Source organism: Scyliorhinus canicula, chromosome 7, assembly GCF_902713615.1.
Source record: "Scyliorhinus canicula chromosome 7, sScyCan1.1, whole genome shotgun sequence".
Lineage (NCBI taxonomy): Eukaryota > Metazoa > Chordata > Chondrichthyes > Carcharhiniformes > Scyliorhinidae > Scyliorhinus > Scyliorhinus canicula.
The window spans coordinates 116,950,310-116,963,611 of NC_052152.1; the positions used below are offsets into that span (position 1 = coordinate 116,950,310).

General features: G+C 44.3%; 1 protein-coding gene across 1 annotated transcript in view; it reads right to left on the reverse strand.

Moving 5' to 3' along the window:
• The window catches only part of LOC119969306 (growth hormone-regulated TBC protein 1-A-like), a 99,985-nt gene that overhangs the window by 8,170 nt on the left and 78,513 nt on the right, over positions 1–13,302 (reverse strand). The window contains exons 6-7 of the mRNA XM_038802758.1: positions 1,537–1,709; positions 896–1,081 (exon numbers count right to left, since the gene is read on the reverse strand). Of these exons, the coding sequence (XP_038658686.1) occupies positions 896–1,081; positions 1,537–1,709 (359 nt within the window). The remainder of the gene's footprint in view (positions 1–895; positions 1,082–1,536; positions 1,710–13,302) is intronic.

A 13,302-nucleotide genomic window follows, 5' to 3' on the forward strand; every position in this document is an offset into this window, starting at 1 on the left:
TCATTTGTTTATGTTAACATGCGGGCTGATGTCTGGGTATGGTGAGAGAATGGGATCGTTGTTACTGTTATGGGGTTTGAGATATTTGTTGTTGGTTATTGATTGTTGTTGGGTGTAAATTCGGGAGAAAAATTGTGAAAAAGGAGAATAAAAATATTTTTTTAAAAAACAATAGACCTCATTCTTAAACGGCGTTCCCTTATTTTTCCAGCATCCACCCTGTCAAGTCCCCTCAGAATCTTGTGTGTTTCATTAAGATTACCTCTCATTCTTCTAAATTCCAATGAGTACATACCCAATCTGTTCAACCTTTCCTTACAAGATGATCTCTCAGGAATGGGCTGAGTGAAACTTCTCTGAAATGCTTCTAACACAAGTGCTTTTTATTTTTTCATGTGTTTTGGGCATCGCTGGCTGGGCCAGCATTTATTCCTCATCCCTATTACCCTTGAACGGAGTGGTTCGCTCGGTAATTTCAGAGGGCAGTTAAGCGTCAACCACATTGCTGTGGATCTGGAGTCGCATGTAGACCAGATCAGATAGGTACGGCAGATTTCTTTCCTTAAAAGGTCATTAGTGAACCAGATGGGTTTTTACGACAATTGACAATGGTGTCATGGTCATCTTTAGACTAGACTTTTATTTCCAGATTTTTATTGAATTCAAATTTCACCATCTGTCGTAGTGGGATTCGAACCGGCGTCCCTCGAGCGATTACTAATCCAGTGACAATACCACTGTGCTACCGTGCCCCCCTTCCCCTTCAATTGTTGTTCATCAACTCCTTGCATCCACAAGGAAAAGGCTCAGAATTTGACATTTTGTTTAAACAGTGCATGAACAATTCAGGACAATTTTAGACGGTGCACCCAAATTCTAGGAATAACAAACTCACCTGCATAAAGACATGACAATCTTGGACCAGGGCCCCACGTGCGATCTCTTTGAACTTCTCACAGACAGCAAGGAAATTGTTTGCTTCCAAGATGGAAGCCTGGTGGTATTTTATTAACGTCAAGGCCACTCGAAACGTGACTTTAGACCCTTCATAGAACAGACAGTCCCAAATCCGAAGAACAGTCTAACAGTGAAATAAACATTTCTCAATATATTAGATGGTGGGAAGCAAAAGATGGAATGGAAATCAAAATATCAAAATTACACAATTAAAACAAATATATGGGGAAAGACAGCAAAAAGCAACAAAAATGAACAATTAACAGGTGAGCAAAGGAGGGGGTGTTGCAAAGGCAAGGCAAGGCTCGGGGGATAACCAGAGTATCACCACACCTCAGGTGAGGGGCAAGATTGAGGAGGCGGGGTCTTCATTAATAACCTCAGCCGGTTTGGGAATTGAACCCACGCTGCTGGCAACGTAAACCAGCTGTCCAACTGACTGACCTAAACTGTAAAACCTTAAAAAGACACTTCAATCATTTGGGAAGAAAATGAACACAATGGAGAGTACACACGGGTGGCGAGGTTTGTAAAACTGTGAACCGTGTTGGCAACAACAATAAGAGGAAGATGGCTTACCTCTACGGGAAGAACGTCAATAAACAAACAGATGAACCATCGCCCCACAACCAAGGTCCACATCACATTGTGTTTTTCCATCAGTGCAGCCACTGCTGGCACCTTCATCCTCACCAGCTGAGACAGAACCTCCTGATCTGTTTTCAGCCCGATCATTGTTGGGCAATAGAAATCTGGCAAAAAAAAACAGTAGACAGAGGTTCAGATGGAGGGAAATTGCCGCTCGCTCAAACAGTTTTGGATGTTTCAGAAATTAACTGAACTGTTCAAACTAAATCTTCCCCTTTTCTCCTTTACTGATTGCACCCAGGAGGTAGGCCTCACATCCTTTACGATCTGGAGTTCACGCCCGATAATCCCATTAAACAACTGTGGAACCTACAGATGTAACATGTACTACTTGTTACATTTCCTGGATACTAGTTCTCCGTGTGTTACAACATCTTTTCTGTGGTCTTCATGGGAGTTGGAATGAAAAAGATTCTGATGAGGTGAAGCAAGACCAAAAAAAAATGAAATAAAGAATGAAAGTGAACATCAAAACCTTTCCAGTGAGACGGAATCACGCATCATAAAAAACATGCAACCTTTCTGCAACTTTATACTGACATATCTTGCCAGATAATTGTCTCTTTAAAGGATAACAGGAAATATGTGACCATTTGCCCGTTTGTGCAACTCAGACTGTCTCACCCTCACCAGTGAAAGGAATCTCTCTCTTGCCAAAATCATGTGAATGGACAAAAGCACCCAGCCATTGGCCTCTTACTTATTTATGTGATGTGAGAATCGCTGGTTAGGCCAACATTCATTGCCCATCCCTAATTAACCTTGAGGTGGTGGTGGTAAGATGCCTTTTTGAACCGCTGCAGTTCCTGACATGTAGGTACACCCACAGTACTGTTATGGAGGGAGTTCCAGGATTTTGACCCAGTGACAGTGAAAGGAACGGCAATATATTTCCAAGTCTTTTCGCCGGGAATTCAGCTGTTGGAGTGTGCGGAGCTACAGAGTCGAGCGGTGAATATTTAAACTAGCTGCTTCGCGGATTAAACAGCGGCCACAGGGTCTTAGGGGATAAATTTGAAGAGTGACATCACAGCAAAGCAGTGACCTGATTGGCTGGTAAGGAAAGTGCTCCAATTAACAGTAGCTGGGAGAAATTTAACTATTTGTGTGTTGGTAAGTATTGTGATTGGTAAGTAAAATCTTTATTCCTTTCACTTATTCATTATATTTCCAAGTCTTTTCGCCGGAAATTCAGCTGTTGGAGTGTGCGGAGCTACAGAGTCGAGCGGTGAATATTTAAACTAGCTGCTTCGCAGATTAAACAGCGGCCACAGGGTCTTAGGGGATAAATTTGAAGAGTGACATCACAGCAAAGCAGTGACCTGATTGGCTGGTAAGAAAAGTGCTCCAATTAACAGTAGCTGGGAGAAATTTAACTATTTGTGTGTTGGTAAGTATTGTGATTGGTAAGTAAAATCTTTATTCCTTTCACTTATTCATTATTTCATATTATATTTGTAATAAGTTAAGACATTTTGTAAAAATGGCAGGAGATCCCAGACCCGTGTTATGCTCCTCGTGCTCAATGTGGGAATTCAGGGACGCGGCCGATACCCCTGACTCCTTCATGTGCGGGAGATGTGTCCAGCTGCAGCTCCTGTTACACAGCATAACGGCGGCTCTGGAGCTGCGGATGGACTCACTTTGGAGCATCCGCGATGCTGAGGAGGTCATGGATAGCACGTTCAGTGAGTTGGTCACACCGCAGATTAGGACTGGTGAGGGAGATAGGGAATGGGTGACCAAAAGGCAGAAAAAGAGCAGGAAGGCAGTGCAGGTGTCCCCTGCAGTCATCTCCCTCCAAAGCAGGTATACCGTTTTGGATACTGTTGGGGGAGATGACTCACCAGGTGAAGGCATTAGTAGCCATGTTCATGGCACCGTGGCTTGCTCTGCTGCACAGAAGGGCAGGAAAAAGACTGGCAGGGCTATAGTCATAGGGAATTCAATCGTAAGGGGAGTAGACAGGCATTTCTGTGGTCGAAAACAAGACTCCCGAATGGCATGTTGCCTCCCGGGTGCACGGGTCAGGGATGTCTCAGATTGGCTGCAGGACATACTGAAGGGGGAGGGTGAACAGCCAGTTGTCGTGGTGCATAGAGGCACCAACGATATAGGTAAAAAAAAGGGATGAGATCCTGCAATCAGAATTTAGGGAGTTAGGAGACAAGTTCAAAAGTAGGACCTCAAAGGTAGTAATCTCAGGATTACTACCAGTGCCACGAGACAGTCAGAGTAGAAATTCAAGAATAGTCAGGATGAATACGTGGCTTGAAAGATGGTGCAGGAGGGAGGGGTTCAGATTTTTGGGACATTGGAACCGGTTCTGGGGGCAGTGGGATGTTACAAATCGGATGCTCTACACCTGGGCAGGGCTGGAACCAATGTCCTAGGGGGTGCTTTTGCTAACACTGTTGGGGAGGTTTTAAACTAATGTGGTAGGGGGATGGGAACCAGATTAGGAAGTTAGAGGTCAGTAAAGAGGCAGCAACTAAAGCCAGTAAGATACTAGATAATAAACTCAAAGTGACTAAGAGGAAGAGTAGACAGGGAAGAAAAGATGATCGCAAAGGGACAGGTGGTCTGAGGTGCATTTGATTTAATGCGAGAAGTGTAGCAGGTAAGGCAGATGAACTTAGGGCTTGGATTAGTACCTGGGAATATTATGTTATTGGTATTACTGAGACTTGGTTGAGGTGAGGGCAAGATTGGCAACTAAATATCCCAGGGTATAGATGCTTCAGGAGGGATAGAGAGGGAGGTAAAAGGGGTGGAGGAGTTGCATTACTGGGCAGAGATGATATCACAGCTGTGATTATGTAGGGCACTTAGGAGGATTCGAGCACTGAGGCAATACGGGTAGAGCTAAGAAATAGGAAGGGTGCAGTAACATTGTTGGGACTTTACTACAGGCCTCCCAAAAGCGAGCGTGAAGTAGAGGTACAACTATGTAGACAGGGTAAGAGTAGGGCCAGTCAAGGACAGTGGTGGGAAGTTGTGTGTGGAGGCTGAGGAGATAAGCGAGATACTAAATGAATACTTTTCGTCAGTATACACTCAGGAAAAAGATAATATTGTGGAGGAGAATGCTGAGACCCAGGCTATTAGAATAGATGGCATTAAGGTGCATAGGGATGAAGTGTTGGCAATTCTGGACAAGGTAAAAATAGATAAGTCCCCGGGGCCTGATGGGATTTATCCTAGGATTCTCTGGGAAGCCAGGGAAGAGATTGCTGAGCCTTTGGCTTTGATTTTTAGGTCATCATTGGGTACAGGAATAGTGCCAGAGGACTGGAGGATAGCAAATGTGGTCCCTTTGTTCAAGAAGGGGAGTAGAGATAACCCCGGTAACTATAGGCCGGTGAGCCTAACATCTGTGGTGGGTAAAGTCTTGGAGAGGATTATAAAAGATACGATTTATAATCATCTAGATAGGAATAATATGATTAGGGATAGTCAGCATGGTTTTGTGAAGGGTAGGTCATGCCTCACAAACCTTATCGAGTTCTTTGAGAAGTTGACTGAACAGGTGGACGAGGGTAAAGCAGTTGATGTGGTGTATATGGATTTCAGTAAAGCGTTTGATAAGGTTCCCCACGGTCGGCTATTGCAGAAAATACGGAGGCTGGGGATTGAGGGTGATTTAGAGATGTGGATCAGAAATTGGCTAGTTGAAAGAAGACAGAGAGTGGTAGTTGATGGGAAATGTTCAGAATGGAGTTCAGTTACGAGTGGCGTACCACAAGGATCTGTTCTGGGGCCGTTGCTGTTTGTCATTTTTATAAATGACCTAGAGGAGGGCGCAGAAGGATGGGCGCAAAGTAAATTTGCAGACGACACTAAAGTCGGTGGAGTTGTAGACAGTGCGGAAGGATGTTGCAGGTTACAGAGGGACATAGATAAGCTGCAGACCTGGGCTGAGAGGTGGCAAATGGAGTTTAATGTGGAGAAGTGTGAGGTGATTCACTTTGGAAAGAATAACAGGAATAAGGAATATTTGGCTAATGGTAAAATTCTTGGTAGTGTGGCTGAGCAGAGGGATCTCGGTGTCCATGTACATAGATCCCTGAAAGTTGCCACCCAGGTTGATAGGGTTGTGAAGAAGGCCTATGGTGTGATGGCCTTTATTGGTAGAGGGATTGAGTTCCGGAGCCATGAGGTCATGTTGCAGTTGTACAAAACTCTAGTACGGCCGCATTTGGAGTATTGCGTACAGTTCTGGTCACCTCATTATAGGAAGGACGTGGAAGCTTTGGAACGGGTGCAGAGGAGATTTACCAGGCTGTTGCCTGGTATGGAAGGAAAATCTTATGAGGAAAGGCTGATGGACTTGAGGTTGTTTTCGTTAGAGAGAAGAAGGTTAAGAGGTGACCTAATAGAGGCATACAAAATGATCAGCGGGTTAGATAGGGTGGACAGCGAGAGCCTTCTCCCGCGGATGGTGGTGGCTAGCACGAGGGGACATAGCCTTAAATTGAGGGGTAATAGATATAGGACAGAGGTCAGAGGTGGGTTTTTTACGCAAAGAGTGGTGAGGCCGTGGAATGCCCTACCTGCAACAGTAGTGAACTCGCCAACATTGAGGGCATTTAAAAGTTTATTGGATAAGCATATGGATGATAAGGGCATAGTGTAGGTTAGATGGCCTTTAGTTTTTACCATGTCGGTGCAACATTGGGGGCCGATGGGCCTGTACTGCGCTGTATCGTTCTATGTTCTATGATTATAGAAAAATGTAGGAGCAATAGGGTGGTCGTGATGGAAGATTTTAACTTCCCCAACATTGAATGGGACTCATGTAGTGTTGGAGGCGTAGATGGAGCAGAATTTGTAAAGAGCATCCAGGAGAGTTTTTTTTAAGAGCAGTATGTAAATAGTCCAACTCGGGAAGGGGCCATATTGGACCGGTATTGGGGAATGATCCCGGCCAGGTGGTTTCAGTCAGTGATTACTTCGGGAATAGCGATCACAATTCCGTACGTTTTAGAATACTCATGGACATAGACGAGAGTGGTCCTAAAGGAAGAGTGCTAAATTGGGGAAAGGCCAAGTATAACAAAATTCAGCAGGAGCTAGGGAATGTGGATTGGGAGCAGCTGTTTAATGGTAAATCCACATTTGAAATGTGGGAGTCTTTTATGGAAAGGTTGTTTAGTGTGCAGGGCAGAACCTGTGAAAATGAGGGATTGAAATGGCAAGATTGGGGAACCATGGATGACGGGTGGAATTGTGAGACTAGCTCAGATGAAAAAGGAAGTATACATAAGATATCGGGAAAGTAGGACCAATCTCAAACCCGCAATAAAGAGGGCTAAAATGGGTCATGAAATATCTTTGGCTAACAGGGTTAAGGAAAATCCCAAAGCCTTTTATTCGTATATAAGGAGCAAGAGGGTAACTAGAGAAAGGATTGGCCCACTCAAAGACAAAAGAGGGATTTATGCATGGAGTCAGAGGAAATGGGTGAGATTCTTAATGAGTACTTTGCATCAGTATTCACCAAGGAGAGGGACATTACGGATGTTGAGGTTAGGGATGGATGTTTAAATACTCTAGGTCAAGTCGGCATAAGGAAGGGGGAAGTTTTGGGTATTCTAAAAGGCATTAAGGTGGACAAGTCCCCAGGTCCGGATGGGATCTATCCCAGGTTAGAGGGAAGCGAGGGACGAAATAGCTGGGGCCTTAACAGATATCTTTGCAGCATCCTTGAGCACGGGTGAGGTCCCGGAGGACTGGAGAATTGCTAATGTTGTCCCTTTGTCTAAGAAAGGTAGCAGGGATAATCCAGGGAATTATAGACCTGTGAGCTTGACGTCAGTGGTAGGCAAACTGTTGGAGAAGATACTGAGGGATAGGATCTATTCACATTTGGAAGAAAATAGACTTATCAGTGATAGGCAGCATGGGTTTGTGCAGGAAAGGTAGAGTCTTACAAACCTAATAGAATTCTTTGAGGAAGTGACAAAGTTGATTGATGAGGGAAGGGATGTAGATGTCATATACATGGACTTCAGTAAGGCGTTTGATAAAGTTTCCCATGGCAGGTTGATGGAAAAAGTGAAGTTTCATGGGGTTCAGGGTGTACTAGCTAGATGGATAAAGAACTGGCTGGGCAACAGGAGACAGTGTAGTGGTGGAAGGGAGTGTCTCAAAATGGAGAAGGGTGACCAGACCAGGGGCTGGTTTAGCTCACCAGGCTAAATCGCTGGCTTTTAAAGCAGACCAGCAGCATGGTTCGATTCCCGTACCAGCCTCCCCGGACAGGCGCCGGAATGTGGCGACTAGGGGCTTTTCACAGTAACTTAATTGAAGCCTACTCGTGACAATAAGCGATTTTCATTTTCATTTCATTAGTGGTGTTCCACAGGGTTCCTTGCTCGGACCACTGTTGTTTGTGATATACATAAATGATCTGGACGAAGGTATAGGTGGTCTGATTAGCAAGTTTGTAGATGATACTATAGTGAGGGGAACTGTCAGAGAATACAGCAAAATATAGATAGATTGGAGAGTTGGGCACAGAAATGGCAGATGGAGTTCAATCCAAGCTATGAAGAAAGCTTGAGTAGATTAGGATTGTTTTCGTTGGAAAGACGGAGGTTGAGGGGGGAACCTGATTGAGGTCTACAAAATTATGAGGGGTATGGACAGGGTGGATAGCAACAAGCTTTTTCCAAGCATAGGGGTGTCAATTACAAGGGGTCACAATTTCAAGGTGAGAGGGGGAAAGTTTAAGGGAGCGGGCCGGCCGCTCCCCGCCTCCCCCCCCCGGGGCCTATTTTGTTGCATGTCCGGCCCCAGAACCCCCGCGCCATGTTGAGTCGGGGCCGGCGCGTTCCGTAAAGCCACCACACATGCGCGGGTTGGCGCCACCCCCAGTGTGTGCCAGGAAGTGAGGCTGGAGGGGCTCCGCGTTCACAACGGCGCGGACACTCTGTCCTGCGATCGGAGAATCGCCGCCCATCTGTTTTCCCCGTAAACTTAAACTTTACTGAGGCCCCTCCGTTTCCCAAACAACAACCATGAATCTATTGGTCAAAACTAGTGACTACCAACCGTACAGCCCAAGTGACCAGGACTTGTGAAGTGAAATGTTCTTTTGCACAAACTGGCTTTTTGCCTAAAGTACTTCATCTCTAGCTGAGTTGTTTCCTGAGGTAGGCTGCCCCCCTCGCTCTATCTTGCTCCTTCATCACCTCATCTGTGACTACCTTGCTTCCTGGCTCATAGCATAGCACTCTGACTACTAAATGTATCAATTGCAAAAAACACCCTGTTCCCTATTCTATCCTTTTTCTTAATTTTCACCCAGGCATGGTTTACAAAATACATTGTAGTTGGATTTTATTTATACAAAAAAAATATATATTTCTTTTAACAACATCCTACCATTTTCTGACATAAAGATGGCAAATTTTCTCCCTTAAACGGCATTGTCTGAAAGGACAATGTTTCATGCCACCATTACTGAGACAAGTTTTATATTCCAGATTTATGAACTGATCTCAAATTTCCACCAGCTGCCATGTTGAGATTTGTACCCGTGTCCCTTAACCTAACCCATGCTTCTAGGTTACTTGCACTGTGATATTACCTCTACGACATCATCTCCCCTCTATTCCTTGAAGGCAAGTTTTGAAATAATTCACGGTCACCATTACGTATTTTTATTCCATATTCGTTTCTATTATTATAAATTATATTTTTATAATTAACCATTTTTAAATGCCTTATGTCGTGGTGGAATTTGAACTGATGTCTCCGCATGAGAGAAAAACTAGTTAACGTTTCAGAGTAATGCATTGTGTTCTGATGAAAGGTCACAGAACTGAAACGTTAACTCTGTTTCTCGCTCTGCAGATGCTGCCTGACCTGCTGAGAATTTCTGACATTTTCTGTTTTGATCTCCAGCACCTGCCGTATTTTGTCTCTGGGCTACTGAATCCAGCAACAATGGGGCTCCTATTTCCATTTGGCCCTGAAGAGTCTTAATTCATTATACACAAGTAAAGAGGATTTGTAGCTGGAATATTTCAACGGAGACAGCTAGAATCCCTGCTCTGGATCTCTCAGTAACATTCTATTTTATCACACTAAATATGTAATGTTCGGCCCCCGAAATGCTGCTTTTTGGAGATGCAAAGATGTGACAAAATTTAACTACACCAGACCCAATAAAACCCAAATTGTTGAGGATAAACTGTGCATGGTTTCTGGAATCCAGAGCTGATGGATCATCATTTTATTGTTTGGCTTTACCGGGACTAGGATAGTGCAGTTATAATGCCGGAATTTTGTCCCGGGGTCAGTCAGGTTTACACACAGCTATGTCACACAGCACTCAAACTTTTGCTGCAGTACAATCTGAGGGAACATGGGACTGTGCTACACTTATCCAAGTGAAACCACACTTAAAAGGAAGTGTCCCGCCTTGACATATCTCTGTCATGAGATGGATCCTCTGTGATATGGCCTGCTTAAAACAGCTGCTACATCCCCACAAATGGTGCCGGAATTTACAATTCCAAACATAGATGTATACATAATTCTTCTTTTAAGAGCAAAAGAAATTGCAATTGGTGGGGTTAAAAGAGACCAATGGAATTCAATGTCCATAGTTGAGAGGAACAATTTGGTACACAAAAACATTATACAATCCAACTTAATAAGAAACTTTTTTGTGCCAGGAGAGAGGAGACCTTCTATCTCACCAACAACGATGTGTAGGTTAGGTGGGGTTATGGGGATAGGATGAGGTAACGTTCATAGGGTTAGTGCAGACTTGATGGGCTGACTGGTTTTCTGCTGCACTGTAGGGATTCCAGGAGACTAGGCTTGAGGTTTAGAGCGTGCTAATACGCTGCAATATGCTGTTTCTTCAGCTCCACGCATTAATTATGATAATCTTTCTCAGAACATTATAAGCCATTAATCAGATAATTTGAAGATAAAGATTACATAAGCATAAAGAATATGACCTTGGTGCTAGTTGTACACAGCTGCGGGAGGAGATTCATTGAGTATTGCCACTTACATGGTTGGTAGATTGAGTTAGTGGGTATCTGTCACTTCTCAAACATTAATGAATCTCTACTAAGGTTTTTTTTTTGCCCTCAGCATCATTGATTTTCCAAAAGGGAGATGCCCAAATCAGTGTGCCCCAATCTGAAGACTTTTTAAAATGTATTTTATTCCAAACTTATTCGCAAAATACAAAAACATAAATAATCCAGGGAACAAATTCGCCAACTCAGTTTTACAGTCGGTACATGTTTTTCCCCCTTTTCGCACCCCCCCACCGTGGCGGTGAACAACTCCTCGAACGTGGCCATGGCCATGAACAATCCCCACCATGTCTCAAACTCCTCCACTGAACCCCTCAATTCAAACTTAATCTCCAACCAGAGGAAGTTGTATAGATCCCCTAGCCAGGCTGCCACCGCCGACAGGGTAGGTGACCGCCATTCCAGCAAAATTCTTTACCGGGCCACCAGAGAGCCAAAGTCCATGTTGTTGGCCTTCCTCTCCTCCATCAACTCTGGCTTTTCTGATATCCCAAAAATCAGCACCATAGGGGCCAGACCAACTGTAAGTTATGGCAACTCTCCATCAGTGCCAGTTAGGATAACATTGCTACAATAATGGCAAGACTTATAGACATTTTAAAATAAGAAAGTTTGCCTGCAAAAAGCCTACGATTCACAAAATTATCCCAGAGAAGGACAAAGGGGACAATGGGCCAGGGCAGGGCCAACTGAAAAATTATGCCAGGAATGTGGGTGGCTCAGAGTGAGCGGAGGAAGACAATGACTATGGAAATGAGTTTCTGACCAAACCAGACAGAAACCTATTCCACTAATGGCAAACCAATTCAAACTGTCCCAGTATCTCCTAGAAGCCATTTGCGAGCAATCAGGCAAGCTCTGGGGACATCATCAGCTATTGTGAAGAAACTGATCAGGTTAACTTCTTCCTGAGAGTGATTAGCGTGCCTTTTGTCTTTGAAATCGATCAGTGGGAGGAGCCAGCCAGCTCTTTTGAAACATGCGCGCTTAAAGATACAGGACACAGACAAGTGAGGTGGAGAGATCTTGGGTTGGTTACTCAGAATTTCTGAGAAGTTTGGCACAGAAATTTGGGCTGGAGGAGATTTGTAAACCAAGAAGAAGAAACTAAAAACCTACGAAGCGTCCACCACAAGGTAGAACCACAGGCTCAACAGGAGAAGCAAGACTCCACGAACCAGGTGCAGAGACAGACGTAACGAACTAGGACCCAAGAAGCCAGAGGGGACCCTGAAGATTTTGTGTGTTTTTAAACGGACCCATTCAGCTAGGAAGTGGTGAGTATATTTTGTCAGCTTACAGAAACCCCCAATTAGGCTCGGCTTGTTGAGGAGGGGTGGTAAGGGACGATATATATAACCTCCTGTAAAACATTGCAAAACTGTTTAAAGTATGGATTCTTCGATGTGCCGTTTAAACTCTTGTTTTACACATAGTATTTCATAATTGGTGTTTGTGTGTGTGGGTTAATCTGAGTTGTAGAAGACTCAGTTTCTCTTGAATAAATCAAATATTTTTAAAACTACCATTATTGTGGTCTCACCTTCCTTTCACTGTCCGCTCTGGTCAAGTCACAATAATTGCCCGGACATAATCCCGTAGTCAAGGACCAGAAAAGGGGATATGAGCGCTTCGAACACGCTCACTCAAGAGAGGCTACTGGTCAGGAATAAACAGTGGTCCCTCTCTCGTGAAGTTTTCCCTTTCCACACCCTCCATGCAAAGTCCCTCAGCACCTTCCCCGCACATACAAACTCTGAAATGACTGTGTCTAACTTCCGAAAAAACCTTTGGAATGAAAATCGGGAGAGTCTGGAATATATATAGGCATCTTGGCAGGACATTCCTTTTCACCAATTGAGCCCTCCTTGCCAGTGTCTGGTGCAGCGTATCCCATCTCCTAAAGTCCTCCCTTATTTCCTCCATCAAGTTTGTTAAACTCCATTTATGGTTGTACAATGCCACTCTCCCGTCACCTGCATTCTCAGATCCTAAACCTGTGCCTGGCTATCCAAAAAGGCAACCCCCCTAAATTAGCTCCACATGGCTCATTCTGTACCTCAACTTGTAACCCGAAAAAGCCCCAAAACTCTCCAATAGGCGCATAATCCTCCCCATACTCTCCAGCCGGTCCGATACATATAATAGTTCATCTGAATATAGCGACACCCAGTGCTCCCTACCTCCCATCCTAATCCTTTGCCACTCTGCTGACACTTTAAGGCCATCGCCAAGGACTCTCACGCAAAGTGAAAACAGCAGCGGCGACAACGGACACTCCTACCTCAATCTGAAGACATATTAGACATTTCGATCGCAGCCAACAGGATCTTCACACCTCTGCCTGCAGGCAGTTCTTGCTTAAGCAAAAGGAGCATGTGGAAAATGTAATTGCGGTTGACACACCAGATGATGATCATTTGATATGGATGTTTAACTATACCCATTGTTGGTGGATCTCCAAATCATAGAATTCTTACAGTGCAGAAGGAGGCAATTTGGCCCATCGAGTCTGCACCAGCCCTTTGCAAGATCACCCTACTTAAACCCATGCCTACACCCTATCCCTGTAACCCAGTAACCCTACCTATCCTTTTGGACACTAAGAGCTAATTTAGCATGGGCCTGTCAG